At 47.4% G+C, this 15,538-nt stretch overlaps 2 protein-coding genes across 7 annotated transcripts in view; both read right to left on the bottom strand.

Annotated features, from left to right (window-relative positions):
* The window catches only part of SLC5A10 (solute carrier family 5 member 10), a 99,528-nt gene extending 86,183 nt beyond the window's left edge, over positions 1 to 13,345 (bottom strand). The window contains exons 1-5 of the mRNA XM_081839743.1: positions 12,562 to 13,345; positions 11,123 to 11,194; positions 8,891 to 8,995; positions 7,980 to 8,039; positions 6,901 to 7,005 (exon numbers count right to left, since the gene is read on the bottom strand). Of these exons, the coding sequence (XP_081695869.1) occupies positions 6,901 to 7,005; positions 7,980 to 8,039; positions 8,891 to 8,995; positions 11,123 to 11,194; positions 12,562 to 12,789 (570 nt within the window). The 5' untranslated portion in view covers positions 12,790 to 13,345. The remainder of the gene's footprint in view (positions 1 to 6,900; positions 7,006 to 7,979; positions 8,040 to 8,890; positions 8,996 to 11,122; positions 11,195 to 12,561) is intronic.
* Positions 13,346 to 14,301: 956 nt separating this feature from the next.
* Positions 14,302 to 15,538, bottom strand: part of PRPSAP2 (phosphoribosyl pyrophosphate synthetase associated protein 2) — a 32,765-nt gene continuing 31,528 nt past the window's right edge. For all 6 annotated transcript variants that reach the window (XM_081839984.1, XM_081839982.1, XM_081839979.1 and 3 more), the window contains exon 12: positions 14,302 to 15,471. In XM_081839984.1, the coding sequence (XP_081696110.1) occupies positions 15,313 to 15,471 (159 nt within the window). In that variant the 3' untranslated portion in view covers positions 14,302 to 15,312. The remainder of the gene's footprint in view (positions 15,472 to 15,538) is intronic.

Genomic DNA, 15,538 nt, shown 5'->3' on the forward strand with positions numbered 1-15,538 from the left:
CAGGGTTCAAGCCTGCCACCAAGTGGCCAGAGGAGGTAGCTGCAGGGAGGCCAGTGAGAAAGCCTCTGCATTGGCCAAAGCAAGTCATGTGACCCTCTCCAACGCCCTATTAAAGCATGCTTGCCAGTGTTGCATATAGTTTCCTGTGTGTGAGAGCCATTGCTTCATTTCAGAAAACAACAGCTGGATTAGACCAAAGGTCCAGGGGTGGGGCAGGAGCCAGGTCCTTCCAGGCAATCCACAGATGAGGCAGAAGCAGGGCAGCAGCCTTCCTCTGTCACTGTTTCTTCCCCCACCCCTGCAAACAGCTGTTATTCAGAGCAAGACTGCCCCTGCACATGGAGGTTCAGCTTCACTGTGGACCAAAAGGGCGCCAAATCAATTGTTGAGCAGAGACTTGTGGAGACAGATATCCAAGAGCTTCAAGGGACCATGTGGAGACACTACTGACCACTTTGGTCACCGGGGTTACCATGCCACACTCAGGATCGTTCCTTTTGTTGTCTTTTAGTCGTTTAGTCGTGTCCGACTCTTCGTGACCCCATGGACCAGAGCACGCCAGGCACTCCTGTCTTCCACTGCCTCCCGCAGTTTGGTCAAACTCATGCTGGTAGCTGCGAGAACACTGTCCAACCATCTCGTCCTCTGTCGTCCCCTTCTCCTTGTGCCCTCCATCTTTCCCAACATCGGTGTCTTTTCCAGGGAGTCTTCTCTTCTCATGAGGTGGTCAAAGTATTGGAGCCTCAGCTTCAGGATCTGTCCTTCCAGTGAGCACTCAGGGCTGATTTCCTTCAGAATGGATCGGTTTGATCTTCTCGCAGTCCATGGGACTCTCAAGAGTCTCCTCCAGCACCATAATTTAAAAGCATCAATTCTTCGGCGATCAGCCTTCTTTATGGTCCAGCTCTCACTTCCATACACCACTACTGGGAAAACCATAGCTTTAACTATACGGACCTTTGTCGGCAAGGTGATGTCTCTGCTTTTTAAGATGCTGTCTAGGTTTGTCATTGCTTTTCTCCCAAGAAGCAGGCGTCTTTCAATTTTGTGACTGCTGTCACCATCTGCAGTGATCGTGGAGCCCATGGGTCTGCAGTGATCATGGATCGTTCCTAAGTATGCCATTTCACCAGACGGGAGAGATGCGAAGCAGAAGTCCCATTCTCCCCTGTTTTGTTGAAAGCCCAGCTGCCTCAGGCAGCCCTCCCGGAGTTGCTAGACTACAACTCCCATTGTCCCAGGCCATTTTCCATGCTACCTGGGTCTGATGGGAACTGGAGTCCCTCAATCTCTGGAGGACCAGGGGGTCTCTATTCCCTGAGACACATCCCTCTCACCTTGCCTTTTCCCCCTGCTTGACAAGAGTCAAATTTGGCAAGCTGCAATTGCAGGTGAAAGCAAAGCTTTCATAATTACTTAGAGAGGGCGGAGGATGTTTAAGGTGTTGGCAGCCATCTGCATCCCATTAAAGAAACCATCATCATTCCTCTTCTTGGAATACCAAAACACGGCCCCTCCAGCTTCCTCTCGTATAGTTCAGCAGGGACGGACAGGCGAGGGAGCTTGTTAAGATGGCTTCTCAGCACAACAACAGCCTCGTTTCGAAAATAAATCTAGGGGGAGAAGAAGAAGCAGGCCTGGCCCATTCATAAAAGAAAAACAGCAGCTATAAAAAGCCTTTGAAGTCCGTCTCAACAGCTCTCGGGAGGAGGAACATCATTTGCTTGCGTTCGTCAGTGAAAACCTTACACTTATTTGGGGCTGGCAGCAGAAGCAAGACTTCTAAGGTGGGGCGAGATTTTTACCCATCCTTTCCAGGAAAGTTATCTTTGAACTGCTCCAAAGGAAGACTTTTAAATCAAAGCACGCAGTGTTCCAATTCCCTGCCTTATCGGGATAATAGTAAAAACTCTCCAGCTCTGCCTCTCTGTAAGCAAGGCTGAGAGGTGTTGGAAGTGGGCCTGGGTTCAAATCCCCACTCAGCCATGAAGCTCACTTGGTTAACCCTTCGGCCAGCGCCTGTCTCCCTCCCCATGACTTCCCTGGGGGTTTCTCCTAGGTCTGGGCCCTGAAAACTCAGACCCTTCAAATGTCCTTATTTTCCAGGGACAATCCCAGATTTACCGAAGCCGTCCCAGTTTCTGATTTGATCCCAGAATGTCCTGCTTTTCTTTAAAGGTAAAAGTAAAGGTAAAGGGACCCCTGACCATTAGCTCCAGTTGTGGCCGACTCTGGGTTGCGGCGCTCATCTTGCTTTATTGGCCGAGGGAGCCGGCGTACAGTTTCCAGGTCACGTGGTCAGCATGACTAAGCTGCTTCTGGCGAACCAGAGCAGCGCACGGAAATGCTGTTTACCTTCCCACCAGAGTGGTACCTATTTATGTACTTGCACTTTGACATGCATTCAAACTGATAGGTGGGCAGGAGCAGGGACCGAGCAACGGGAGCTCAGCCTGGTATGGGGATTCAAACCGCCGACCTTCTGATCGGCAAGCCCTAGGCTCTGTGGTTTAACCCACAGCACCACCCGCATCCCCCGCTTTCCCTTAGGATGTCCCTATTTACACTGGATAAATGTTGGAGGGTATGGAGTTATGCGACCCCAGAGCCAAGGAGATAAATAACTATACAACTTTTAGAAGACATTTGAAGGCAGTCCTGTATAGGGAAGGGTTTTTTTTAATGTTTAATAGTTTGTTATATATGTTGGAAGCCACCCAGAGTGGCTGGGGCAACCCAGTCAGATGGGCAGGGTATAAATATGATTATGATTATGGAACAGGGTGTCTCTATTTTCACCGGAGAAATGTTGGAGGGTATGCTCAGGATCTGGGAAGCTCCCGACATGACCTAACCCTATCGATGGGGCATTTTAAAACTGGAGTCCAACAATATTTGGACAGCCATAGGTCTCCCTTCCCTGCTGTATAGGGATCAGGGTACCCAAAGGAACATCTCGTCCCTCTATTAACCCTGACCGTCTCCATGCTTGGAAAAGCCTCTCCCGTTGGCTTGGCTCCATTTCTCCCAGCTGCCTCCTAAACACCCGACCTCTGCAGGTGCTTACCGTCAGCAAAATACCTGGCCTGAATAAATTGCCCCACCTCTTCACACCATCCCGCGTGTCTGCAGACATTCATCTCAATAACTCGCTGTCAACAAAGATTATCCAAATCTCCTGTGAAGGGGGTGAGATGCTCGCTTAATCTCCCGGACCGGACCAGTCACTCCGCGGCTGAATAGGGAGTGACTCAGGGAGCTGTTGCAATGCAATTAAAGAATAGGGACCAGCCTTTGCAAGGCGGCCGCAAGACGGCATGTCCTTTTGGGGAACCGAGAAAGATCCCAGGCAGGGCCAACGAGGGGCGTGGGGATAACAATGGACGGGAGTCTGGAAGTCACACCTAGGTGTGACGGGGGAGCCCAAGATGACAACAGAAGTTTGAATGTGCCTTGCAACAATCTACAGCAGCAAAGGGATGAAGGTGGATAGTTCAGAGCTTTTTTAAATGTGTTGTTTCACACATTAAACAGGGGCATGGAAACTCAGGTAAAGGTAAAGGTAAAGGGACCCCTGACCATTAGGTCCAGTCGTGACCGACTCTGGGGTTGCGGCGCTCGTCTCGCTTTATTGGCCGAGGGAGCCGGCGTACAGCTTCCGGGTCATGTGGCCAGCATGACTAAGCCGCTTCTGGCGAACCAGAGCAGCGCACGGAAACACTGTTTACCTTCCGTTGGAGCAGTTCCTATTTATATACTTGCACTTTAACGTGCTTTTGAACTGCTAGGTTGGCAGGAGCAGGGACCAAGCAATGGGAGCTCACCCTGTCGCGGGGATTCAAACCGCGACCTTCTGATCGGCAAGTCCTAGGCTCTGTGGTTTAACCCACAGCGCCACCCGCGTCCCTATGGAAACTCAGGACCGGGGGCCAAATATGACCCTCGTCGGCCTCTACACTTTGCCCTTATATTTATCCCCAGGCTCCACCTCTCCTTGGTCACTTCCCCTCCAGGCCACACCTCTCACACAAGAGACAATGTGGCTTAATGGTTACAGCAGGCACCCCCAAACTCGGACCTCCAGGTGTTTTGGGACTACAACACCCATCATCCCTAGCTAACAGGACCAGTGGTCAGGGATGATGGGAGTTGTAGTCCCAAAACATCTGGAAGGCCGAGTTTGGGGGTGCCTGGGTTAGAGTGTCGGACCAGGACCTGGGAAGCTCCCTGAGTGACCATGGGGCAGTCGCCATCTCTTAGAGTGACCTGCCTCACAGGGTTGTGTCGTGAGGATAAAATGAGGAGGAGGAGAACCACGTACACCAGCTTGAGATCCTTGGAAGACAAATGTGGTATATAAATGTAATACAGTGGTACCTCTGGTTACGTACTTAATTCGTTCTGGAGGTCAGTTCTTAACCTGTAACTGTTCTTAACCTGAGGTACCACTTTAGCTAATGGGGCCTCCCGCTTCCGCGCGATTTCTGTTCTCATCCTGAAGCAAAGTTCTTAACCCGAGGTACTATTTCTGGGTTAGCGGAGTCTGTAACCTGAAGCATCTGTAACCCGAGGTACCACTGTAATAAATAAACAAGGATTCATCTGGTCACAACCTTTTACACTGCTTTGCCAATTTGGCCTGGAGCCAAGATTGAGGAATGCAGAAACATAATAAATGGTAGTAAAATAATAATAATAATAATAATAATAATAATAATAATAATAATAATAATAATTTTTAAATAAGCCATTTGGGCTGTTAGCTTAGATATGCAAGCTTTTGGTATGCCCACATTTATTCTGACTCCTGAGCAAGAGCTACACAGAGGTGGCAAATGCTATTACCTGACAAGGACGATTCAGACCTTGGACTGGGCCCTGTGTCCCCTTGGGGAACCAACCTGTTTGTAAAGAACCTGGTTCTCCATTCAGATCTTCTCAGTAATCTAATTAGCCTTCCTCTTCCCAATTAAACACTTCCTCCCAGGAAGTACCTTATTAGATGCGGTGTGATCAAGACGCTTAGCCACTTTACAACTAATTAATTAGACCTGCTGTGTCCCTCAGAACCTCTTGCTGTGCCCTTCTTACACCGTAAATTCTTCTCTCCAGTTTGGTCCAAAAAATCCCCACAGTGGCATTTCCTATCTACACCATTAAGCTGGCCGCAAGGAGGTGCTGTCAATCAGCTGTTCATTGACACCTGGAAAGCCCGGCCACTTCCCCAAGCCCTGCCAACGGCCAGCTGATCGCCAGCGCTTGCAAAGCACAGTGCAATTAGATTTCAAACAGCACAGGTCACCTGACTTCACTGTAATGTCATGTGACTGGCAGGTGAACAGCCCTAACCAGCTTTCAAAGCTGGCCCTTGTCAGTGGGAGGGGAGGTAAGGATCTAAGTCCACTGGCTGAATGTCATTCCTCCTAGGAAGTGGGATTCAGAGGTAGACTGCCTCTGAGGCTGGAGGTTCGAAAAAGCCATCACACGCTAGTAGCCATTAATCAACCTCCCCTCCTTGTACCATATTATACAAGATAATAATAAGGTCATTCATTATATATACTTATTCCAAACAGCAATAATTGTCCCCATAACAACATGACTCAGCTGAAGTTTATTGCTTTTAAAATTGGCCTATAAAGAAACATTAAGCTCGTTTAATTCCCACTGGTTTCGACAAGGAAAGTTAAGCATGCACTTCAACCCCTAACTCAATGGGATGTAAAAGGGCTTAATTTCATCCTGATCGTGCTTCGTATATTTAAGCCTCCGCTTGGAGCACAGATCTGTCGCCCAAAGGCTTTTCTGGGAAACAAGCAAGGGTGTGCCGATGTCAAACAGACGGAGGCAGAATAATATTCAGCAAAAGAAAACAGGCCACAGGAAGCTCTGGGTCGGAACAGCAACTTGACCAACAGAGCCTCCTGCTGACGAGAGAGTTGTATGACGCCTGAACCATCATCTGCAATAGGTTGGTCAGATTAGGCCCCAGTGACCCATTGGGGAAGGTCACAGGCAGAGGTCATTTCTGTACCTTGCAATATGGACATCTGGGATCCATGTTTATTTTATTTTTTAGTCTAAGTTTCCTGGCCTGCTTTCTAAAAAGGCGCTATTCCAAAAGCAGCGTCCAAACACACATCAAAACAGTAATCAATTAAATATACCGTATTTTTCTCTCTATAAGACGCTCCAGACCACAAGATGCACCTAGTTATTGGGGAAGTAAAACAAGAAAAAAATATTCTGAATCTCAGAAGCCAGAACAGCAAGAGGGATCGCTGCGCAGTGAAAGCAGCAATCCCTCTTGCTGTTCTGGCTTCTGGGATAGCTGCACAGCCTGCATTCTCTCCATAAGACGCACACACATTTCCCCTTACTTTTTAGGAGGGAAAAAGTGAGTCTTACAGAGCAAAAAATACGGTAATTTCAAACCACAGAATCACAGAGTTTGAAGGCCCACAAAGGCTCTCTAGTCCAACCCCTTGCAATGCAGAAATCTTCTGCCCAAAGTTGGCTCTCCAACCCAAAGCCCTGAGATTAAGAGTCTCATGCTTTACACAGGAGGTTAATCTCTTTTTTTTATCCCAGGGGCCGCAATGACCCTCGAACAAACTTTTTTGGGGGGGTCGCAAGCCAGGGGTGGCCCCCCCCCACATTCCACACACCCTCCCCCCCACTTCCTCAGCAGATCTGTGCGTATTTCCTCAATAGAGGAGGTTATTGCCCTGTCCCCAATTTTGCATCGGGTAATTGGCGTCTGCCTCAGGGGCTGGGCAGGGCAGAGAGGTTTAAACACCCCAGAACGGTTGTCTACTTCATTTATTGGTTTTATTTATATTTTTGCCCCCACCCCGCCGTATTTGAGAGGCATTATTTCGCTGGCTAGCAGCCACTCACCGATATCTTGGTGAAGATGGAAAGCAGGAGAGACAGGGATGAAAGGTATATCCGAATTCTCTCCCCGCCAAAACGCTTCTGGAGGTATTCTGGCATGGTGACAATCTGATCGGAGGAAGGGAAAGGAAGGGGAAGAACCAGACGCCAGTGTTATAATTCGGGGTGGGGGAAATGCCAGCTCCGTTCAGATTTTAACGTGAGCCTAGCCCAATTTTCACTTTGCATGCAAACCAAAACAAAGCATAATTTGCACTTCTCCGAATTTTGTTCTGCAATTCTCCAGCCAAATAATGTTTACAAAAAAGTACACCTTAGCGAAAAGTGTGGATAAGAATGCCTATATTAGTGGGGGGGGGCAGATGTTGGGTAAAGGAATACATTTTTCTTATCTCTGGGAATGTCATTTGATATTAGGCCTAACAAAAAAGCCTCTGGCTTTTTGGCAAACGAAATCTTGAATAGTTTTTTCAGCTCCTCATATACCTCGTTCCAAAATTTCATTACAATTTTACATCCCCACCATGTGTGATAAAAGGTTCCCACCTCCCTCTTACATCTCCAGCATAAGTTTGACTGCTTTTTGTAAATCTTAGCCAATTTTTCCAGAGTGAGGTACCAGCAGTAAAATCATGTTCTCTTTTTTTGTATAACAAGCTGTGAAATTGATATCCACCTTCCACAACCTTTTCCAATTTTCCAATTGGATTGTATAACCAAAAAGGAATCTGCACTAAAACACGGGTGAATTTTCATGGTGACAAACTCTTGCAGAAATGTGGAAAACCTACCTCACCAGGGAGTCGCACCGTTTATTATCTGACAGTCCCGGGGCAGGTTACAGCAACGTAAAACACAGCATTAGAATCACATTAAAATAAATTGTGGTGGCTTTTCACCCAGGAGCCTTGCAAGATATTTATTATTATTATTTGAATTGCCAAGTACAGAGAAGGCCGTGAGCCTCAACCGCCTGGGTAGGCAGCACTGAATTAGTGCGGGAGAGGTCGTAAAAAGCAGCTGTTTGCAGTGCAGGAAGGCCACACACCAAAGGATGAGACCAAACCCAGTTCCCAACTTACCCCTGAAGAGATGTAGACTGGAACAAACACCCAGGCCAAAGCCAGAAGCACAAAGGTGGCCTGGAAAGAGATATAAAAACACTTAAGTGTGGCCCTACACATTGGTGCATATGTGTAAAAGAAAAGGGATTTGTGCTTCAGACATAACTAGCTGAAATTTCCAAAGTGGTTCAACCATCCAGTTGTTCCTTTTATCTCTTGACTCCCTACTTTAGCATTCCAATCCCCTATAATGAGAAGAACATCCTTCTTTGGTGTCATTTCTAGAAGGTGTTGTAAGTCTTCATAAAGGTAAAGGTAAAGGGACCCCTGACCATTAGGTCCAGTCGTGACTGACTCTGGGATTGTGGCGCTCATCTCGCTTTACTGGCCGTGGGAGCCGGCGTACAGCTTCCGGGTCATGTGGCCAGCATGACTAAGCCGCTTCTGGAGAACCAGAGCAGTGCACAGAAACACCGTTTACCTTCCTGCCGGAGCGGTACCTATTTATCTACTTGCACTTTGACGTGCTTTCGAACTGCTAGGTTGGCAGGAGCAGGGACCGAGCAATGGGAGCTCACCCCGTCGCGGGGATTCGAACCGCCGACCTTATGATGGGCAAGCCCTAGGCTCTGTGGTTTAACCCACAGCGCCACCCGCATCCCGTAAGTCTTCATAGAATTGGTCGATTCCAGTTTCTTCAACACCGGTAGTATTTTAATAGTGAAACACAATTAAGAAGTATATTAATAGTGAAATAATTATTAAGCTCTAACTGTCTGTAGGTTTTATTTTATTTGCTTTTTATCTTATATTTTGGAAATGTACATCCAGGGTGTTTTTTTCCCCTTTAAATTTTTTGGGGGCCCCCAAGAGAGTGGGGCCCTAAGTGATAGCTTGTTTAGCTCATACGTAAATCCGGCACTACTCACGTTCCATTCGAAGCCGGCTACTGCTACCCCTCCTGCGGCCGCCATGCCAGCCAGTCCAATGAAAAGGCTCGATCCTTCACTGCTGGCAAAGAGCGAGGCGCCAATCTGCAGGCCAAAAGCAGCCAATATTATTATTATTATTATTATTATTATTATTATTATTATACCAAACGAACTGCAAAAATCCTAAGCGAATTACAAAAAATAACAATAAAGCATTAAAATTATCGACTGGAAAGAGTTAAAAATCAGGTATTTAAACGTATCTCCCAAAGCAGCAGCAGCTAAAATGAAAACTCATGTAAATTCTCGATAGGCTTGTGAAACAAAAATGTTTTAAGCGGGTGCCGGAATGAAAGAGGACAGAGAAGAGTTTGGACTGAGCGCAGGGCCGTCTTTAGCATATGCGCCACCAGGGTGCAAAGATCTGCCCAGCGCCCCCAAATTTACCGTATTTTTCGCTCTATAAGACGCACCAGACCACAAGACGCACCTAGTTTTTGGAGGAGGAAAACAAGAAAAATATATATTCTGAATCTCAGAAGCCAGAACAGCAAGAGGGATCGCTGCGCAGTGAAAGTAGCAATCCCTCTTGCTGTTTTGGCTTCTGTGATAGCTGCGCAGCCTGCATTCCCTCCATAAGACGCACACACATTTCCCCTTACTTTTTAGGAGGGAAAAAGTGAGTCTTATAGAGCAAAAAATACGGTAGTTAATTTCGCGTGCACGGCGCTGTTGTGAATGACAAGTGCCACCGCTGGCGCAGCACGTCTTTGGTAAATGAGCTCACAAAGTCGAAAGTCCTTTAGTGAAACAGTAGGTATACATTTCGGTAATACCTAGGTATATATGTATTTTGTTTTTCTAGCTTGATCAAAATTATTTATTATTTCATAACAGGTAGATAGTAAACAGCTTAGGCGGCTTCAGTGGCAGGCACTGGGCACCCCCAGAATTTGCACCCCCAGGTAAAGATGGCCCTGACTGAGCAGACACACTGGTCACCTGGTCCATTCATTTATTGTACAGTGGTACCTCGGGTTACAGACTCCGCTAACCCAGAAATAGTACCTCGGGTTAAGAACTTTGCTTCAGGATGAGAACAGAAATCGTGCTCCAGCAGCATAGCGGCAGCGGGAAGCCCTATTAGCTAAAGTGGTGCTTCAGGTTAAGAACAGTTTCAGGTTAAGAACAGACCTCCGGAACGATTTAAGTACGTAACCAGAGGTATCACTGTATTTATATACCACTTTTTTTCCTCCAAGGATCTCTGTTGTTAAAGCATTACACTCTTCATCTTCGGGTCGTGGGTTCGATTCCCACGTTGGGCAAAAGATTCCTGCATCGCAGCCGGTTGGTATGTACAACCCTTGTGGTCCCTTCCAACTCTTCACGTTGTCATTTAATCCCCCACAACAACCTTGCGAGGTAGGTTAGGCCAAGAGGCAGGGACTGGCCCACAGCCGAGTGGGGATTTTAACTCTGGTCTCTCAGGTCCCAGTCCGACACTCCAACTAACAACTGCATGGTATTGGCATTAGTACTGCAGCAGTTGGCTTGTGAGATGCGGGTGGCGCTGTGGTCTAAACCACAGAGCCTAGCGCTTGATGATTGGAAGGTCGGTGGTTCGAATCCCCACGACGGAGTGAGCTCCCGTTGCTCAGTCCCTGCTCCTGCCAACCTAGCAGTTCAAAAGCACATCAAAGTGCAAGTAGATAAATAGGTACTACTCTAGCAGGACGGTAAATGGTGTTTCCGTGCACTGCTCTGGTTCGCCAGAAGCCGCTGTCATGCTGGCTACATGACCTGGAAGCTGTCTGCAGACAAACGCCGGCTCCCTCAGCCTATAGAGTGAGATAAGCACTGCAACCCCCGAGTCGTCCGCGACTGGACCTAACCGTCAGGGGTACCTTTACATTTACCTAGTTGGCGTGTACCCAGTGATAGTCCTACTCTGAATAGACTCACTGAAATTAGTGCACGCGAGTCACTTAGAGCTATTATTTCCAATGGGTCTGTTTTGCACAAAAGTGACTTTCCAAACATGCATCTAGAAATATAAATCAGCATGTGCAAATTTTATGCAGATCTGCATGCTCTTCTGCCCTATTTTGGGGGGTGACGATGATGCTTGCTCTTTTTCCAACATTGCATGTAAGTCACTGCCCTCTGTGAGGCTTGGATGAAACCTTGTGGAGCCCCAAAATCAAACAGGCAGTTGCATCTACTTACCGGCCACCAGGCTATGTTCCTCCCAGCCAGGAAGTATCCACTTAAAGTGTTTCTGTTTGCCCTGCAGGAAGACTGGACAGGCAAAAGGCAGGGGATGAGTGACAGACAAACTGTGCCTAGAGCGTGGAAACCGGACAGAGATTTCCTCCTGCCCCACAATATAGCCCCCAAGTACCAGAAAGACCACCTCCTTCCCTATAGAGCAGTGGTTCTCAACCTGTGGGTCCCCAGATGTTGTTGGACTACAACTCCCATCATCCCTGAGCTCTGGCCTTGCTAGCTAGGGATGATGGGAGTTGTAGTTCAACAACATCTGGGGACCCCCAGGTTAAGAAAGGCTGCTATAGAGTCTCCTGGGTCTTTAAATCGAAGAAGGCGCCCTCTTCATATTTCCACCACCCTGAGAAGTTGGGTAGGGGGTGGCTGAGTACAGGGCCTTCTCTGTGGCAGCCCCTAAATTGTGGAAATCCCTCCCCACAGAGGCATGCCTGGCTCCTTCCCTATATGGTTCGCATCATACTCTGAAGATACGTCTCTTTTCCCTGGACTTTCACAGCTGGGCTGCGTATTTTTCAGACCCACCCTCTTCTCGTTTTGAACATTGGAAGCAGCCCCACTCCTAGTCGGAACATTGGGTTATCTAACTCTATATTGTTTACACTGACTGGCAGCAGCTCTCCGGGAATTCAGAGTGGGCGGGGGGGGGGGTGCATCCCTAGCCCTAGATGCCATGGATTGAAGATGGAACTCTTTGCAAGCTGCAGCTGGTTCCTAAAAAGTTGTGTTTTAAATTGCTGTGACCTTTGGGTGTAGGGCAGGCAATAAGCAAAATTCTGATACAGAAAGATGATAATTATTCCAGGCAGACATTTTTGAGACAGACACCAAAGGAGGTGCAAAGCAGAGGTGCAGCCAGCTGAGAGGGGGCTTAGAGAGTTGGATTTAGCCGCCTAGGCCTGGGGTTCGAAACCTCAGCAAAAGATTGTTGGAATCTGTTTCAAACAACACCCAACTAGATGGACCAATGTTCTGCCTCGGTGTAAAAGCATATTCCTATTTAATTTCACCCTTTATTGAAAACCATGAAGACTAGAATCTTGCTTTGTTTTTAGAAGCAGAATGGGTAATAATAACCATAATAATATTCCCTCTAATTTCTGACATTCAGGCGTGAGCACTCAGTCAAAATGGCGCCAGTTACGTGCAACATGGAGATATCGGCCGGTTCAGCAGAGCATCTAGATTTGCAGAAATGCAAACGAATTCAGGGGGGCGAAAACAGCCCAATACGGCTGAGCATGTTCTGTGCCCAGGCAGCAGAATCCAAACTGCATCTTTTAAAAAGCTGGCATCCCCCGAATGCTCAGTCCCATTGGAAAACTGAAGCCGTTGCATAGTCGATCGGGCCGTTAAACCGATTAAAGATTTGCCCACCTTACCCATATCCCCACTGCCAAATTCAAAAGGAAATACGCCACGACGACGATCACATCAGTAACGCTGAAGTGGGGCGAAGGAGTGGGCATTTCAGCTGGAGGAAAGTCTTCTGCGGATATCGCGCCTGGAGCCAGGAAGAAAGAGACAGAGGCCAGCTGCTTTGAAGAGTCAAGGAATTGATCATTAAACAGCCTGGGGGGAGGCCGTTTGTGATTCGAGAAGCAGTACATGCGGGTGAACCGTCTTGGCCCTGGGGCAGAGTCTGCCCCCTTTCTCAGCGGATACAAATGAACTGAGGGTTAATCAGAGCTACAGGGGGAGTGGGCCGCTAAATTTGCAAATCTGAATGCTGGCTGGCATTTTTGTTCTGACGAAGTTGCGTGGACATTGCAAAAAAAAACCCCAAACCAATGTGCATGCCTCAGGACACACGCCCCACCTTTCCCCCCATGATTGAGGGGCCCCGGGGCTGCATGACCTGCTCACACTCGGGTGTTTTAGGATCATTCTTCAAAATGCCAAGGTGTGCCCTTCTGAACCATGTGCCCCTGCAGAACTAAAGAAAACATCTCTGATCCCTCCTAAGGCCACAGCCACAGACAAACCCTGCCAGGGCAAAACAGTGACACTTTCTCGGTTATGTTGGGATAATGGGAAGCACTGGAGGGGACTGGGGGGTCTATGTCACATAAATCCAACATGAAACCAACAGGACTATTCAGCTAAAGGTATTTGACCCATACATGATTGTCCAGGGATGGGTGGATCTTGTCATTTTCAGTTTCTCATTTTTCCAGTCTTAAGCTCAGTCTTAAGCACATCTGTGACTTCCTCATGTAACTCATCAACGTTCTAGGTCAAATTTCTCCTAGTATGCATTTTGGCGTGCAATTTCCCCCAATTCACACAAAGCAATTTCCCATGATATATAGCATTTTTGTAGGACACATTCACTAAAATGTGGGTTTTTAAGCATATTTTGGCTGGTGAAGTGCGCTGCAAAATTCAGAGAAGGGCGAATGTTGAAAGATAGCTGTGTTTCAGTTCCTACATCGTTTTTTAGAAAAGGTGGATTTGATGGATTTTGCCTTTAAATGCTAACTGAATCAAGTTTCTTCCCATCCTACCCACCCCACCCCCCCGCTCCACATGTCCCCGCTTGGCAGAACTTGCACCTTGACATTTTTGTGCAATTCTCCCTTCAACTGTCTGTCCCCTCACAGGCCAGCTTGTCCGCCCTTCCTCCTAAACATTGACACTCTTTTGTTAATGTGTCAGCCTTTTCACTAGCGGGCATTGTTTAATGAGCAGCTTCCGTTAAAGCCTAACACAGGAACGCTGTTCCTGAAGCCAGATCTGCATTCAGCGCAGGGGCAGCTGAAGAGATATCAAATTCCAACCTGACACTCTCGAGGTGGAGATTTCGCACGTCAATGTTGCTCATGTGTGAGCTGGTTTAAGGAGGCTTGTTTCTGCAGAGTGCCCAGCTGAATAGCGTATTAGGAGGTGTGGGAATGGAAGTTTGCAAGCAAGGCTAAAAAGATTCCAGAAGGGTGAGATGAAGCCAACTGCTACACTTTTACAAGGTGGGAAAAACCTTGCAAAAACGTCAAAACAAGCTTTTTTGGAGGGGAGAGACTGAAGGAGCGTAGGTAGCTGCCGGCACGCACACACTCATCACCCGTAATATTGTTCCGCTGACAAAAAGAGCACAACCGCCGAACAAATATTTCCTAAGAAGCTCACACAAAAACAAAGTCATTTATTCTTCTCATTGCAGAAAATAAATACCAGTGCATACTCCATATGCTTTTCCTATAAAAGCACTTCTACAAAAAATGTCACTGAACTGCGTACAACAGTACAACTTTTTTTTTTCTTTTTTGGCTTGTCAGATGCGAACTTTATACAGTAGCTTTTTTATATATATATATATTAAAAAAGAGAGAGATAAAAGAATCGTATGTAATTAACCCTTCAAAGCACTTGCAAGCAAGCTGATTCGGGGAGGAAAGGAATGTGAACACGTAGGAGCCGTGACCCTTTTCTCCAAGGTAGAGGTGCGTGTGTGTGTGTGTGTGTGTGTGTGAATTTGTACCCTTAGAGCTCCATCTCCCAGGAACTTCTCCTGTGCGAACCTCATTGAAATGACCATGAGAGGCAAGAGACTGAACATGTTGTTCCAGCCCACGACTGCCATTTCCGCGTCCTCTGACTCCCACAGGGTGCAAGGCTACAGTTTTCGCTTACAGGCAAACAAGGATAACCTGTTCTATGGGAACAGGCAGTCTCTCACCAGGAGAATCCCACGCCTGGGGAGTCATTGCCCAGGGGGATAGGGCTTCTCTTTCAAAACCACGCAGTTGGGCCCCCTGGTCACCCAAACCCTCAAAGACGCAGGGTGCTCTCCTGCACAGCCCCCCAATGCATTTCAAGGAGGCTCAAGAACTTCTCAAAAAGGACCGTGTCCTTAACCAACGGTGCAGCTAAACGTAACAGACTAGATTTTTGTTCTTTTCCCACCCCAATAAAAGTCTTTTTGCAAAAAAGAAGAAAAAAGTTCTGGAAATTTCATCTACTAAATTTAAATCATGGGGAAGGGAAGCAACTAAACAAAGTGGGTTCCATTGAAGGACAAAGTTTAAGCCACGATGCTTCATAGCTCGGTTTTCTGTGTAGATGTCCAGTTTGGCCCCTGAAAATATTTTTCCTCTTCTCCTCCTCCTCCTCCTCCAAGCCTTCCAAGGTACCAGTCAGTCATCCAGGCCTATATTCCTGAAAAGGTACGACATGGACTCCCCGTTGTGGATTCTGCGGATGGCCTCCGAAAGAATCATGCTGATGTCCACAGTCTTAATTTTGGGACACTGGAGCTTTTGGATCTCGTGAGGAATTGTGTTGGTGACCACAACCTGGGAAGAGAGGCAAAGAGAGTGAGGGGGGAGGTTGGAAATTAAGAAGGTGGCAGGAAGAGTCGCA

This window comes from Podarcis erhardii, assembly GCF_964252035.2.
Source record: "Podarcis erhardii genome assembly, chromosome: 14".
NCBI lineage: Eukaryota > Metazoa > Chordata > Lepidosauria > Squamata > Lacertidae > Podarcis > Podarcis erhardii.